This window comes from Bos indicus, chromosome X (genome assembly GCF_029378745.1).
Source record: "Bos indicus isolate NIAB-ARS_2022 breed Sahiwal x Tharparkar chromosome X, NIAB-ARS_B.indTharparkar_mat_pri_1.0, whole genome shotgun sequence".
Lineage (NCBI taxonomy): Eukaryota > Metazoa > Chordata > Mammalia > Artiodactyla > Bovidae > Bos > Bos indicus.
Genome location: NC_091789.1, coordinates 15,137,187 through 15,153,045, shown reverse-complemented (window position 1 = coordinate 15,153,045; position 15,859 = coordinate 15,137,187). Strand labels below are relative to the sequence as shown.

The following is a 15,859-nucleotide window of genomic DNA, read 5'->3' as shown; positions in this document are numbered from 1 at the left end:
AGTGTCAAGGAAGCCTGTTGAGTTGGCCCTTTAAGTATGGGGAAGAGTGAGAATAATACCCATATCTACTCACCACTCTCAGTCCCAACTCCTTGGTTGGTAGTCAGCACTAGGGAGGACTGTAGGGGAAGCAATTAGATCAGTAAAAAACCTGGCGTCAGGGAAGGCCAGGAAGTGAAGGGAAGGTTTTGAATCAATCTACTCAACTGCTCACTATCTGGTTCATTTGTTGATCTTCAAGTTGAGTGGGAAAAGCACAGGTAAACTCTTCCAAGGACACGTGGTACTATTTTGGCCCTGTGAAGTCCTGGAAGGGATGAGCTCTGTATTTTCTGCTGGCTTTAATATCTGTGAGTCCTTGATATAACTGCTAGGGTCTGCCTGAGATGTCACAGTTATTGTCCAACGGCTTGTCTGAAGAAAGGATCTATAAGGAAGGAACCTGAAGCTTGCTTGTTAAAAGTGCAAAAATACAAACCAAGAAAACTGAGTGCAGACATCTCAGTGCATCTTTGTATCAGAGGAAGAATCCTAAAATTTTAGAATAAGCCAGTCTAGTCAAGCTATGGTTTGTCCAGTAGTCATGTATGGATATGAGAGTTGGACTATAAATAAAGCTGAGCCCCGAAGAATTGATGCTTTTGAACTGTGGTGTTGGAGAAGTCTCTTGAAAGTCCCTTGGACTGAAAGGAGATCCAGCTGGTCCATCCTAAAGGAAATCGGTCCTGAATATTCACTGGAAGGACTGATGCTGAAGGTGACACTCCAATACTTTGGCCACCTAATGCAAAGAACTGACAACTCGTTTGAAAAGACCCTGATGCTGGAAAAGATTGAGGGCAGGAGGAAAAGGGAACAACAGAGGATGAGATGGTTGGATGACATCACCAACTCAATGGACATGAGTGTGAATAAGTTCTGGAAGTTGGTGATGGACAGGGAAGCCTGGCATGCTGCAATCCATGGGGTCGCAGAGTCGGACATGACTGAGCAACTGAACTGAACTAAACTGAATATAATCCAGTGGTTAAATTTTGAAGACCAGTTGTTTTCCACTAACCAGATGTGTAGTTTGGGCAGGTTATTTGACCTCTCTGTATCTCATTTTCCTCAAGAAGAAAAATGAGAATAACAGTAACATGTATCTAATAGAGTTGCTGGGAATATTTTTTTAAATGATGCATGTAAAGCTTTAAATATATTTCAAAGAACTCAATATGTGTGAACTTTCATTATGTTATTATAAAACGATCTTTATTATAGGAAGGACCCAATATTACATTTATGCTGTCAGTAAAACTCTACGGAAGGAAATATCCTAAAGCAAAGTGTTCAAAAATAAATAATACACACCGTTCTTATTTCTGGAACCCTGTCCTTGACATGGGAAGTTTCCAAACATGTCATGAACTCAGGATTTCAAGAAAGTGTGGCCGTTCCATCAGTCAAACAGAAGCATGTTCTCTTGCCCTTGGGAATCATATGTCTCCAGGTGTTTCTAGGTTTGCATTTTTGACAATCCAGGGGGAATTTCTTAGTTGAGAACATGAGTGATCTCTCCCTTTGTTCCCCTTTTTTCCCCACCTTTTAGAGTGCCTCCTCTTAAGTTTTATTCTTTCCCCATACTTCTTTATCCCTTCTTCCATTTTAGTCTCCTTCATCACACACCACATCCTTTTATTCTTTCTCACATCTTATTCCACTTCTCTGCATCACTTCTATTCTTCACTACCCCTCTTCTTCATTCTTCATCACCCTACTTTATTTCACCTCACCTCTTTATTCCACTTCTTTCCATGCCCTTATTTCATATCACCCCTTCCCCTTTATTCCCCAACACTTTCCTTTATCCCACCTCTCCCTTGTTTATTCCACCTCGCCCCTTTTATTCAATTTCTCTCCATCCTTTTATCCCATATCACCACTTCCTCTCCACTCCTCATCACCTGCTCTCCTTTATCCCACATCAACTCCCTGTATCCCACTTGCCTCTTTATTCCACCTCACCACTTTTATTCTGCTTTACCCCCTTTATTCCACCTCACCCTCTTTATTCAGTTTCTCTCCATCCCTTCATCCCATGTCACCCCCTGCCCTCTATCCCTTATCACCTGCTCTCCTTTATCCCACCTCACCCCCTTTATTCTATTTCTCTCCATCCCTTTATCCCATACCACCCTTCCCCTCTATTCCTCATGACCTGCTCTCCTTTACACCATATCATCCCCCTGTATCCAACTTTCCCCTTTATTCCACCTCACCCCTTCTATTGCACCTCACCCCCTTTATTCAATTTTTCTCCATCCCTTTATCCCATGTCGCCACTTCCTCTCATCACCTGCTCTCCTTTATCCCACATCACCTCCCTGTATCCCACTTGCCTCTTTATTCCACCTCACCACTTTTATTCCACTTTACCCCCTTTATTCCCCCTCTTTACTCAGTTTCTCTCCATCCTTTTATCCCTTGTCACCCCCTCCCTCTATTCCTTATCACCTGCTCTTCTTTATCCTACATCACCCCTCTGTACCCCACCTCCCCCCTTTATTCCACTTCCCCCACTTTATTCCATCTCACCCCCTCTATTGCACCTCATTCCCTTTATTCCATTTCTCTCCATCCCTTTATCCCATGTCACCCCTCTCCCCGACTCATCACCTGCTCTCCTTTATGCCATATCACCCCCCTGTAACCCACCTCCCCCTTTTATTCCTTCAACCCCCCTTTATTGCACCTCACCCCCTTTATTCCGTTTCTTTCCATCCCTTTATCCCATGTCACCCCTCTCCTCTACTCATCACCTGCTCTCCTTTATGCCATATCACCCCTGTATCCCATCTCCCCCCTTTATTGCACCTCACCCCCTTTATTCCGTTTCTTTCCATCCCTTTATCCCATGTCACCCCTCCCCTCTACTCATCACCTGCTCTCCTTTATGCCATATCACCCCCCTGTAACCCACCTCCCCCTTTTATTCCTTCAACCCATTATTGCATCTCACCCCCTTTATTCAGTTTCTCCTCCCCTTTATCCCATGTCACCCTCTCCCCTTTACTTACCACCTGCTCTCCTTTATGCCATATCACCCCCCCCCGTATCCCACCTCCTCCCTTTATTCCACATCACTCCCCTTTATTGCACCTCATCCCCTTTATTCAATTTCACTCGGTCTCATTATCCCATCTCACCCCCTCCCCTCTACTCCTCATCACCCACTCTTCTTATCCCACCCCCCATATGCCACCTCATCCCCTTTATTATACCTCACCCCCTTTATTCCATTTTTCTCCATCCCTTTATCCCATGTCACCCCTCCCCTCTACTCATCACCTGCTCTCCTTTATGCCATATCACCCCCCTGTAACCCACCTCCCCCTTTTATTCCTTCAACCCATTATTGCATTTCACCCCCTTTATTCAGTTTCTCCTTCCCTTTATCCCATGTCACCCTCTCCCCTTTACTTACCACCTGCTCTCCTTTATGCCATATCACCCCCCCTGTATCCCACCTCCTCCCTTTATTCCACATCACTCCCCTTTATTGCACCTCATCCCCTTTATTCAATTTCACTCGGTCTCATTATCCCATCTCACCCCCTCCCCTCTACTCCTCATCACCCACTCTTCTTATCCCACCCCCCATATGCCACCTCATCCCCCCTTTATTATACCTCAACCCCTTTATTCCATTTTTCTCCATCCCCTTATTCCACATCACCCCTTCCCCTTTATTCCACTGACTTAATCCCTTTATCCCATGTCACCCCTCCCCTTATTTCACATCACCCTCTTCTCTTTTGTTCCTCTTCCCCACCTCGCTTTCCCCTTCAGCTCCAGCCAGAGCTTCCCAACTCACCAAGAAAATTTCACAAGAAGACAAAAAACAAACAAGTAAGCCATGAATATGCTGCTGCTACAATACAGATTTTTATTAAGGATTAAATGCCAGAGAAGTTTTAACTATCACAAATCTTCGAGCTCTGTGGTTGTTACCCATTGTGTGAACAATTTCTATCCCTCAATACAGTACATTCTTCATTCTATGGACCTTAGCCATTGTTACCCCTCAATAACAGCTATAATTTTTTGGATGTCATATGTAACCCATATCTGTGTGTTACTGGAGCATGTCCTGCAAATTTGTACTGTCCCGCATAGAGGATGTACAGAGACAATAATTTAGAACTTTTGTTATCAGGTGAGTTTTACTACTTGGAACTATGTGTTCATACCTAACTAGCTATTTTGCTGATAACAGGATATGCCTGCCAGCTCTCTGTAAAATGGATCTAGGAAATAAAGTCAAATTTTTCCTCTAACTTTTGACTCCAGAAAAGCTTGTTGGGTTTCTCAGTATTTGGGGAGTGTCTGTTTGAAGAACCACTGGCCTAAATAATTTGGAAAATTTATCCTGAGGCAGTGGAGTGACTGCAGGGACACGGCTATGAGTTGGTGTGACACGATCTAGCATTAATTGTTAGTTAGCTGTCAGGAGGTTGACCTAACATCCTAGCATGCCTCTTGAGGGCCTTTCCAATTGAGCTCTTAGGAGGAGGGCAGGAAAGTCAGGAAAAGCATGCAATCTCCTTTGGGGGAGGGAAAGCACCTCAAGATTTGTGAGCTTCTCTGGGACGGGTATTTTACCACAAATGCCACATCAATTAAAGGGACAGCTGTAGTAAGGGGAAAGCCAGGATCAGGGGCAAAAGAGAGAGGCAAGGTAGCACCAGGGTGACTGAGCTGACACAGAAACATCTCTGCTTTTACCAGCATAAGGAACCAAACATCCCCAAGAAAGGGGCTGGCAGTGTGTTTGGAATTCTCAGCCTGACCCGAGCATCAGGTAGAACTCCTTCTTACCCTCAGACCTTTACCTTCAAGACTGCTTAATGTTTCCTGTGACATCCCAGGTCTACCCCCACCCTTTCCCCTGTCCGGCACCATAGGGAAGGAAAAACATCTAAGGAAAGAAGTAGCCGATGCCAGTTTTGGCCTCCTTCTCCCGGGGCACACGGAGCAATGGGCGGTCTTGCTCCAGAATGAGGGGGTTACCCGCTCCTTCCTCATCGTCATGGGAACGGGCAGTGCCGGGAGGCACAGCTGGCTCCTCAGAGGAACCTGGAAAATAGTAACAATGTTAACTCATGTTTCTAGACTTCATACTTTGCACAGCACCCAAGAGACTAAGTCCTAATTTTGAGTTTCAAATACAGTATGAAGCAAGAAGTTAGGGCAGAAATGATTATCCCCATTTAACATGTAAGAAAACTGAAGCTTAACAGTAGAACATATATCTCTATATCTAGGCCCACTGTGGAAGCTGGCTGTGGGGGACGGAGGGTAAGAGGGCAAGGCTGTGTTAGAGAAAAGAGTCAGACAGATACCCCATGCTCAGAGCAAATGGGAAATACCACCAGGGAAGCAGGGAAGCGGGCGGCCTCCTAACAGCCACCACCACCGTACAGCCAGCCTGACTAATTTTACTAAGCAAATGAGTAACAAAGCCGGAGCCGGAAGCTTACAGAACTTCATGGAGAGGCGAAAGCAGGCGTTGTTCTTCAGTGACTCCAAGAAGGACATGTAGTCCATGACTTGGCCAGGCTGAGACTGGTTCTTAAAGAAGGTGTTATCTACAAGAAATGTAACATCTGCATCTTCTTGGCGGAACCAGACGGTCTTTGGATGCTGAGCTTCTTTTGAGTCAACAGTATTAGGCACTGGGACTGTTTCCTCATTCATGATTTCTTCAAGATTGACAGCTAGGTCTGGTTGAGGGTCTGGAATTGTACTGAGAATGGAGACATCTTCAAGCTCTGCAGTCACATTAACTTCATCTTCTTCAAAAGTGTTGCCTAAGTCTTTCTGAGAAACTGGAATTTCGTTGCAAATTTGAGTGTCCTTGGGCTCTGGAACCATACTGAGAACCGAGTCTCCTTCAAGATCATGATTTTCTTCGGAGTCTTGGATTTCATGGACATCAGTGGCTTCTTCGCGTCCAGAGATTTCTTCAACATCTGAGGTTTCTTCATGGTTCAGTACTCCACTTTCATCTGAGGATTCTTCCTGGCTTTGAATTTCATCAGCATCAAAGACATCTTCGGGGCTTGTTACCACATGGAGAGTGGGGACCTCTTCAGGACTGGAGTATTCTTCAGAGCCTGCAATTCCACTGATTTCTGGAATTTCTTCAGTAGCTGAGGTTTCTTCCTCATTTGGGACTCCATCAAGAGCTGGAACCTCTTCAAGATTGGGGTCTTCTTCAGAGTCTGAGAGTCCATTGATCTCTGGGGCTTCTTCATGATTTGGGATTTCATGCCCACCAGGGGCTTCTTCAGGGCTTGGGACATGACCACCAGAGGCTTCTTCAGGGCTTGGGACCACATGAATACCTGGGACTTCATCATAATCAAAGTCTTCATCAGAGTCTGAAATCCCGTTGATTTCTGGGGCTTCTTGGTGGTCTGGAACTTCTTCAGCATTTGAGGCTTCATCATTTGGGATTTCATCCAGGGCTAGAACATCTTCAGGATTGGGGTCTTCTCCAAAATCTGGGTCTTCGTCATTATCGGAGTCATTGGCATGGTCTGGAATTTCATCAGTGTCAGGGGCTTCTTCATTGTCTGGAATTTCATCAGGATCTGAGGCTTCTTCAATGTTTGGGACAACATCAGGATCTGGAACTTCTGCGAGGTTGGGGTTTTGGTAATCTTCAAAATCTTCATCAAGGTCGTGGTTTGGGTTTTCTCCAGGGTTTGGGTTTACTCCAACGTTTGGGACTTCTTGCACATCTGGAACTACACCAGGGTCCGGAACAAAATTAAAATATGGTATTTCATCAAAGTCTGCAATTTCCATGAAGCCTGGAATTTCATCATCCGCATCTAGAATGTCCTCAAGGAGAGGAAGACCATCAAAATTCAGGGCATTGTCATCATCATTATCATCGTCATCATCATCATCATCATCTTCTTCATCAAGCTCTGGAATGCCTTCGAGATGCGGGCCTTGGATCTCAAGGTCATTTGGAATCTCAAGACCTTGAAGTTCACCAAAGGCTAATCCTTGATTGAGATATTCAAATACTAGTTCTTCATTGACTGACATATCGTCCTCAGAGGACTCATCTTCTTCAAGGGGCTCAACTTCAACAAGGACCTGGCCTTGAGGAAGGGCCTGACCTTCACCAAGGGACTCACCTGCAGCAAAGGCCTGACCTTCAGCAAGGGTCTGACCGCCAGCAGGGAACTGACCTTCATCAAAGGGCTTGCTTTGACCAAGGATAGCAGCCCGGGCTTCAGCAGAGGTTTCCACTGGGTCAGAAAGTAAAGCATCCTCTTCCATTTTTATCCGTTCGCTCCTGAAGGGGAATGAATTTGAAAAAGCAAGTCAGTTGATATACTTGGGTTGACTAACATAAAGGCGACCTGGGGTCAGAAGCCCCCATAGGAGATCCTACTTCAGGCTAAGCATGAACAAACCCAGAAAACACTCACTGGATCTTCCTCAAATTCCTGCGTCTGATAAAATCAAGGGCTTCAGGGCTGGATTTCCACACACGCTTAGCAACCTGCTTCTGAATATGGGGAGGCACCTGAGAGCAAAATTAAGAAGGTTAGCTGTTATTACACAACATTTTAAAAATCTATACTCCTCTCTATCAGGTACCCAGAACTGAAGGCACCATGCACAGCTAATGTAGGAAGGGCTTTTAGACTGGGAGATTTGTGGCTGCCTGCTTCAGCTATCTCTCAGGGATATAGAACTCTTCCTCGTCTTGGGAACAGGAGAGAGAGAGCTGTGAAATGAGTGTGTCCAAAGCTTCCACCTACCTGGAAGAGGACATCCCAGTTATCAATCATGGCACGGACCACACTGACAGAGGCAACATAGTGGTCAATCCCCAGTCTGGTTTTCCTGGACTCCCTCTTGGCAGATGCCCCCTTCTTCAGGAGAGCAGATCCAAACACCAAAGCCAAATTGGTGGACGTCATACGATTGCCTGAAACCTAGGTAAAAGGAAAGCAGGAAGTGATCAACTCAGAAGCAGTAATGGAAATTACACAAATAGGTCACTTTTGTTCTTGTTATCCTCTCCCTCTGTCTCTCTCTCTCTTTCTTATATATTCCCACACATGTCCCCTGCTATGAACTTCACTACCCTTTCCCAGAGCTTTTTACCAACTGTCCATCAATGCCAATGGAGTCCTCGCAGTTCTCAGCGACCTTATGCAGGACCTTCAGCAGACGTTCTAGGGTGTCACTGTGGCAAGGTGGCATCAGGTAAACCAGCAATTGCAGGGCAGAAAGCTGATCCTGTGGCTTCAGCGCTAGAGGGAGGAAATCAGGGGCTGGCTTAGGGGGCAGGCCTTGGCAGCAGCCTGACACAAAGAAAGGTGTGATTCTGGTTGAAAATTGCTGAAGGCTTATGGGGAGGGTACCTAGGCATCTTTTCTTCGCTCATTCCCCTGGCATTTGTGCTCAGGATCCCTAGAACCCAGAAGTGCTCCCATCAAAATAAGATACCCCCCCAAAAAAAAGACCCCCGCCTCTACAGAATCTAGGTTTTACTTTGCCCTGAGAGGGTACACACGGCCTCAAGAAGCTCTAGAGAGATTTCCAAAGAACAGACTTGTAGTGGAATCTGGAGAGGTATTTTCATCTTCTGCTATTCATTTTGCCTTAGTGCCTTGGGGTCCTGCAGCCTGAGCTCTGTCCCCAGAACCCCACATCCCCTGTGCTATTTCCTTTCCCTGCCCAGCAAGGGCGATCGGAAGGCTCACTGGCTGTCTGCAGGAAGGACATGTACAGATCATCCGGCAGCAACGAGTCCTTCATGTCCCGGAAAAACTCCTTGAGGAGCGCAGCCACATCATGTACATTCTGAGAGTCATCCAGTACCACATCCAGACCTTGGTCAAATTCTTCACGGAGCTAGAAAAAGAGAATACTGCCAGTGAAGGCTCTGCCCACCGCAGCCTTCCTCCTGGCCACTCCTTCAATAAATCTCAGTCCTCAGTAGAGGTAGTTGGCTATATGGTGTGCCTGAGGGGACAGAAAGAAGACCATGCTCCCCTCACCAGGCATGACAGTCTCTTCAAGTCTATGGGGAAGCCCCACCCCACCTGCTTTTTCTCACTGAAGGAACAGAAGTGTGAACATAGTTGATTTATTACCTTACGCACTCTCTTCTCAGAATATTCCAGGGTGAAAATCCCCACTGTGCTTAAGCCTGAAAGAAAAGACCAAGGGAAGCTCAGTATCTCTGCTCACCCCTCCCCCAGCACTACCCTTTTCCTCCTCCACCGCATTCCAACCCCAACTGGTGGCTGGGCAATGTTGCAAGCCCTTCCTCCCTTGACCTGTTGCCCTTCCCCATCTCTAGAATACGGGTCTCTTTAATTGCCTTCCACCTTGATTTCACCTCCATTCTTGGCCCCTTACCATGTTTCTCTATGAAGCTGCAGCAAGCCTCAACAACATGGGGGATTTGCTTAGCAATCGGATTGAGGCTCATTTTCCTTTTGGATCCCAGAAGTCGCTGGCCAATTGGAAAAGAAATCCTGGAAAGCTGCAGGGTCTGCAGTAGCAGGGCCCCACCCTCCAGTTCAGCCAGGCTGTCCGCAGAGACTGCGCCCTGTGGAGAAACCCAGACTCTGTGAAAATGGGGGAGCCGTGGGGGGAGGTGGGGTGTTACCTCAGACCTTCCTAAAGATTGCGTCACGTTCGCAATGGGAGACATGTTCTTACGCCCCTCCAACGCGTTCTGTTCAGCACCCCCTTCCCTCTGAGGACACAGGCCTTGACCCTCCCGCCCCACATCCCGGACATTTCACTAAGGGCCCCCGCCTGAAACCTGGAAGGTTGAACTCACTCTACGCCCACGGCGAGTAAACTCCCGGGGCAGGAAGGGCTCATCCCTTCGGCCACTGAAAATGCGCCGGATGCGGCCAAACATCCTTTGCACCGCGTTTCCCCGACGACGACCGCTAGTAGCGGGACCCGCGGCTTCTTGCATCTGCATCGTGGCTCTCAGTTCAACTTGCTTGCGGCGGGTAAGCTCGTTCACCAGGACCTCTTCCAGACGAATGCCAAAGGTCTTGAGGGATACGGCTTGGGAGCCAGGGAGAGAAGGAATGAAAAACGTCAGCGCTCCACAGCGCTTATACCAGGAGGAACTGCAGGGGCTGTAGCCCTCCTCTAAGCAACCACCCCCAGCCACCCCCACCCCGCCAGACTCGCAGCGCCCCTCCCCCGGGAGGGAGCCAAAGAGACCCTACGGTGATCTGGCTGAACGACTCAACTCCACTCCACTACCCCGACGGGGTCCCTGCCTTAAGACCTGCCAGGGGGTGACCACCTTGAAGCAATGAGAGCAGTTTCTTCTGGGCGGTCTGTCTGGGGTAGATTCACCGGGGATCAGATCTGATGGGACTGTTCAGCACTCCAGCAACTAGTGCGCCATTTCCTGAAACCATACCCTGCGGGGTTTCTGGAAGCCGGAGGGGAGGGAGGGGTAGGGGGATGGGAGGGGACGGGGGACTCAGGGGCAGTGGGCACCACCCTGTCTCCAGTAGCCAGGCTCTCGAATGCAGGAGGGGTGCAGCATTCTGTTTCTTTCCTAAGGAAAGTACAGTAAGAGAGACCCTCACCCCTCTCTTGTCCTCTCAGAATCAGAAACCACTTCTCGAAGGTGTTTGAACGGTCAGTAGGTAGAGCTATGGGAAGAGAAAAAACGAAAATACAGGCACTCTCATACAAAAAGGATTTGATAAGTGACTAAAACATCGCAGTGCACTGACCCACAGGGACTGAGGGGGAAGGGAGGGGCAAACAGCTTTGTCTTGTCCTCCCGAAGTGTTTTGCTTTCACTCAGCCTCAGTTTCCCCATTTGAAAACGGGACCAATTCTGTTTACTTCCCGAGACTCCAAGGATGTCACCACACCAGATCCTGTACGGCGCCGCGTGCGCAGCGCGCATCTCGTTACGCACCAGGAGTAGCGCAACACGACGCTTCAACCTGAGATTCCAGGGCTGCGCGGCCGCGGGACAGCGCAACAGGCGAGGGGAGGGGCTCTGCCTGTGGCGCCCGGGCGAGTAGGGGTCGCTAAGTTACTGCGGACGCGCTCGTTCCCTGGAGGCCAGCGGCTCCCAGCGCTGCTGCGGCGGGAGCAGCGGCGACACTCGCTGGCCCCACACTGCGACCCCCCGCAGCGGCGGCTGCACACGGGTCTCATCGCCCTTCGCTGGGCTCCTATTTTCGGCTGCGCCCGCCGCGCGCTCGCGTGGCGAGCCCACGGCCCCCTGCACTTTTCATCACTGCAGCGGCGCCCCTTGGGTTCGCACGACCCCCCTCCCACTCCCCTCAGCCGCCCAATCTGCGTCCGGACCGGGGAAACCCCGATGCTCTTCGACCCCCGTCCTGCGCTGGGTCCCGCTCGCTCCTCGGCAGCCAGGCGTGGTGGGCAGCGCTCCCAGCGCACCTCCCGCCGCCGCTCCCCGCACCCCACCCGCCCTCCCGCTCCTCGCCGGGATTGGCGCGTCTCTCTCTCGGTCTCGCTATCTCCCTCCAACTCTTCGTCTCTCAACCGCGCTGTCTCTGTCCCAGTCCTTTCGGAGCGTCTCTCTGCGCCTCCATCTCGTCCCGACTCGTTCTGGCACCGCACTTGGTCCGTCTGTCTCTTCACCTGTCCTCTGTCCACTTGTCTGTCTCTGATATCTGCCTGTCTCACTGTCCCCCAAGCCCCAAGCTTCGACCCAACTCAACTCATCTTTACCTCTTCCCAGTTGACCAAACACCCCTCAAGTCCCACTCCCTCGGTCATCCAGGAGCCTGGAGAACCGGCCAGGTCCGAGACCAGAGGAGAGTCCCTCCCACCCCTCGACCCCCCAAACCCCCAATTCGTTCCGCCCGGCCCGGAGGGTCCACTCGGCCCGAAGGCGAGGATGCCACATACCGGGGTACTGCTCACCTCTTTCAGGTTTGAATTCAGAGAGGAACTGCCTGGCCACGAGTTCGTGGTAAGCAGCCTCTTGCAGCTTCAGACGCTCCAGCTCGGAGAGGCTATGTATTGAGATCATCTTGGCCCTGCGGTTCGGGTTGTGTCCTGGGGCTCCTCCCAGGACGTTCACTAAAAAAATCAAGGCAGACAACAACAGCAAAGGGGGCATGATTCTGGGGTACCGCGTCCTTGCTGTCTTCAGAAAAGGAATGCAGCCACCCATTCTGCAATCGTCGGATGATTATGAGGACTGCATCATCCAATTGTCTCTGGACCTGGTGGAGAGAACTCTGGGGGGGTGGGGGGAGGGTGATAAAGAGGGAGGGAAAACTGGGAGGCGGCTTAACCCTCAAGCAGAGCTGCCTCTGGCTGCTTGTTTTTTAAAAAAAAAAAAAAAAAAAAACTCCAACTTTAAAAAAAAAAAAAAAAACAGCACTGAACCGACAGTCCAGAAAAGAAAAAACCTAATTGGGCAAAAAAGAAGAAAAAAAGATTTTAAAAAACCCCAACCACCAAACTTACTTAAAATTTTTCAATGAAAATTAAGAATAAGGTAATATTCTTCCATTAATTTTTTAGAACACTGATTAAGTTTATTTTTATTTTTTAATGATAATGCTTGATGCTGTTCAGTTTGGGTGAAATGGGCACATTCATCTAGGTTAGGAGCCCTGTAAATTTTGTACAGCTCTTCCAGAATGCAAACTGGACACATGAATCTGAAGCCAAAAGTCATCCCCAGGCCCTTTGACCCAGTGATTTCCCTTCTAGGAATCTATCCTAATGAAATCTTCCTATAGAAAGGAAAAACCATGTGTACAGGAACCGTAACAGTAAAAAAAAAAAAAAAAAAAAAACAACTAGCCCAGCAACAAGATTGTTTATATACATTACGGAATAGCCATTGTATGGAAAATTATGCAATCATTAAAGTGATGTTTACAAGGAATTTTTAAACAACAAATATAAAATACAGAATTGTATCAATTATGATTACAACTATGTAAAGGAAAACATGCATAAAAATAAAAGACTGAAATAAATGCACCCAATTACTGATGGCATCTGTATTAAGTGGTGGGATTCTGTTGCCTTTTGTCTATTTAACAAAAATTGTGCAACTTGATTATGTTATTTTTTCCTGAAAAAAAAAAAAGTTTGTACCAAAACAGACATCATTTCCAGTCTGCTTCTAATGAGACTTTCTATACAGGATTGGTATAGTGAAGTTTCTTTGTGTGTTGGTAAATGTGTTTTAGATGCCCCTTCTCCATGGTGCCCACTATCTCATACTGCTCCCAGAATGCACAGGACCCCCCAAGTGGGGATCTCCCTGAACCCCACACAGCATCCTAACTGCACATCTTCACCTCTATTATTAATTTGTTTTTCCATGCATGCATTTAAAAGAAAAGAAAGCTTTATTAATTGCCCACTTTGTGCCAGGCACTAAAGATTCAAATATGAGCGAAATAATAATACTCTTTTCATAAAGGGTTTAACAGTACAGTGATGGAAATAGGCAGGTTAGCAACAATTTACAAAACCTTGTGATAAGTCAATCGCCCAAGATATAAACAAACTACTGTGAGAACAGAAAGGAGGAATCCTCTAAGTCTGCCTGGAGATAAGGAGGGGGGAGCATCCAGAAAGAGAGAACAGCTTGTGCAAAGGCAAGGACATGGGAGAGAGGTTGTTATATTCTTAAAGCTGTATAAAGGGGATGGACGGAGATAAATCTGGGTAGGCAGGAATGAGATCATGAATGACCCTATATGCCATGTTATGGAGCTGGACTTTCTCTTGAAGGCAATAGAGAACTACTGCAGGTTTTTAAGTGGGAAGTGACAGAGAGCTGCAGCTTGGAAAAATCACAGAGCAGTGAAAAGCCTGGTTTGGGTAGAAAGCCTGAAGTAGATAGATGAGCCAAGAGGCAAGAGACGCTGACAGAAGTCAGTGTCATTGGGGCTGGATTTTATGGGTAGAATTGACAGGACTTAGAGAAATCTTTTATTATAATAGGAAGGGTAGCTCTGAAGTTTATGGTCTGGGTGAGTGTGTGATGCTTATTCCCAACAGAGAAGATAATTTGGGACATGGGGAACTAAACCTTTTGACAAGAAGGGAAGTGGTCACATGCAACTTTTCTGAGCTCCCCTTGCCCATGGAGTTTCATGATACTATTCTATATATTATTGGGAGGGGGAGTGCTTTAAACTCCAAAGATCAGGTAATGTAGCATTGACAGAGAAAGGATAGGTAGAAGTTTATCATCCAATAATCTTTATAAAACAGCTCTATCCAAAAACAAAAACAAAATCCCTCACTTCTTTTGTTTCCAAAATTCCCTTTTGCCCACTTTCCTTAAATGGCCAGAGTCACACATGTCAGAAATAAACACTTGCCTCATAATTAAGTTCAGTATCGGATAGGATGAGGAGTATTTTTTATGCCTTTTGAACTGAGCTATAAGGCAAAATCTTAGCATACATCTTTATAAAAGTTCCTTCAACTGCAAAGCAATATCTTTTAGCCCCAAAGTGAACACCTAAGTCCAGCCACCAAACTGCATCCACAAAATGACCATCTTAACCAAAGGCACACACAGAGAACCTAACCACAGTACCCAATTAAGAGCCAGTAATTCCTGATTCACAAAGACAGGTCCAAAATCAATTAGCCAAAGGTTTCATTCTGACATACACAGCCTAGCTCTGGTTTAATTTTTTTACATGACTCCTTTTTTTCCCCTTACCCAATTCAAACATTTTGGTACCTGTTTTGGAGTTGCAGCTATTTCTTCTTGCCAAGGGTTATAAGATCTGGTCATCCAAAGAGTATAGCTGGTTCTTTTACCCAAAAATCAGGATGAAAATCAATCCTTCTTCTTCTCCCCAAATAAGATGAGAACAAATAAGAGAACCTCAAAACAATGTCAGCCAAGAGAGAGAGAGAGAGAGAAGCCTTTGAGGGATGAGTCAGCCTAGATGCTTACAATTCCAAAGAAAATCAAAGCCCTCAGAATAAACCGTTTGTCATTGCCTCCTGCTCAAAGATACAGGGCTAAACTTAAGAGTAATCTTTATGCTGCAATTCTGCCAGCAAAATTGACACTGTCTTGCACGCCTTCAACCCTCTCAGGGGACCAGTAGATATTAGACAGAAGTAGAATTAAGAAGGTCAGTGTGCCCAGACAAGAAGCAGATGGGCAGGTTGGGGAGGAGGGACCAGTAACTAGGCTTCAACACTATGAGAGGCACATAACAGATTCTTGAGATTTGAATATCTGTCCTAGGATATGACTTTACAAGATGATCACAAAAGGAGGCTCCTCACAGAGAGCCAGGCGCCAAGAGACCTCTCTTGCTCCAAAGTGTCTTCCCCTTCCCATTCAGCATGCTCTGGCACTGGCCAGAAGTGACCATAACATCAAAAAGGAAGAAGGAAGATGAAAGCTAGCCCTCTCAATTTCAGCCTAGAATTCAACACATTTGCAAAAACAATATCCTTAGAAAAATATCTGTAAAGGCCCCTGGGGTCAGAGCTAAATAGAACTGAGTTCAAAGCCAGACTTTATTACTTCTTAGCTGTGTGACCTTAGGAAAGTTTGTTGAATTCTCTGAACCTCAGTGGCTTCCTCTATAAAATGGGGAAATGGTAAAGTATCCATTTCAGCAATTGTATAAGAATTGAATAATATATATGTGATATTTAGCATTGGTTTTTAATAAACACATTGAAATTCAAGGTTCTTTACTGAGGGCCTGACTTTACCAGAAAGTATCAGTTTTCAAAAGTAATTGCATAAAATTAGCATGTGTATCAATGCATCCATCCTACTTAGTTCAATCTTTACAAA

General features: G+C 46.9%; 1 protein-coding gene across 6 annotated transcripts in view; it reads right to left on the bottom strand.

Moving 5' to 3' along the window:
• Positions 1-3,903: 3,903 nt before the first annotated feature.
• ARHGAP36 (Rho GTPase activating protein 36) overlaps positions 3,904-15,859 on the bottom strand; it is a 31,479-nt gene continuing 19,523 nt past the window's right edge. For 2 of the 6 annotated variants that reach the window (XM_070785359.1, XM_070785360.1), the window contains exons 2-12: positions 11,971-12,129; positions 10,650-10,715; positions 9,872-10,110; positions 9,442-9,634; positions 9,174-9,229; positions 8,781-8,931; positions 8,179-8,327; positions 7,830-8,006; positions 7,494-7,591; positions 5,523-7,357; positions 3,904-5,118 (exon numbers count right to left, since the gene is read on the bottom strand). In XM_070785359.1, coding sequence (XP_070641460.1) covers positions 4,961-5,118; positions 5,523-7,357; positions 7,494-7,591; positions 7,830-8,006; positions 8,179-8,327; positions 8,781-8,931; positions 9,174-9,229; positions 9,442-9,634; positions 9,872-10,110; positions 10,650-10,715; positions 11,971-12,129 — 3,281 coding nt within the window. In that variant the 3' untranslated portion in view covers positions 3,904-4,960. Of the gene's footprint in view, positions 5,119-5,522; positions 7,358-7,493; positions 7,592-7,829; positions 8,007-8,178; positions 8,328-8,780; positions 8,932-9,173; positions 9,230-9,441; positions 9,635-9,871; positions 10,111-10,649; positions 10,716-11,970; positions 12,298-14,776; positions 14,907-15,859 lie in introns of those variants that run through there. The other 4 variants (XM_070785361.1, XM_070785363.1, XM_070785358.1 and 1 more) reach the window with 4 other exon arrangements.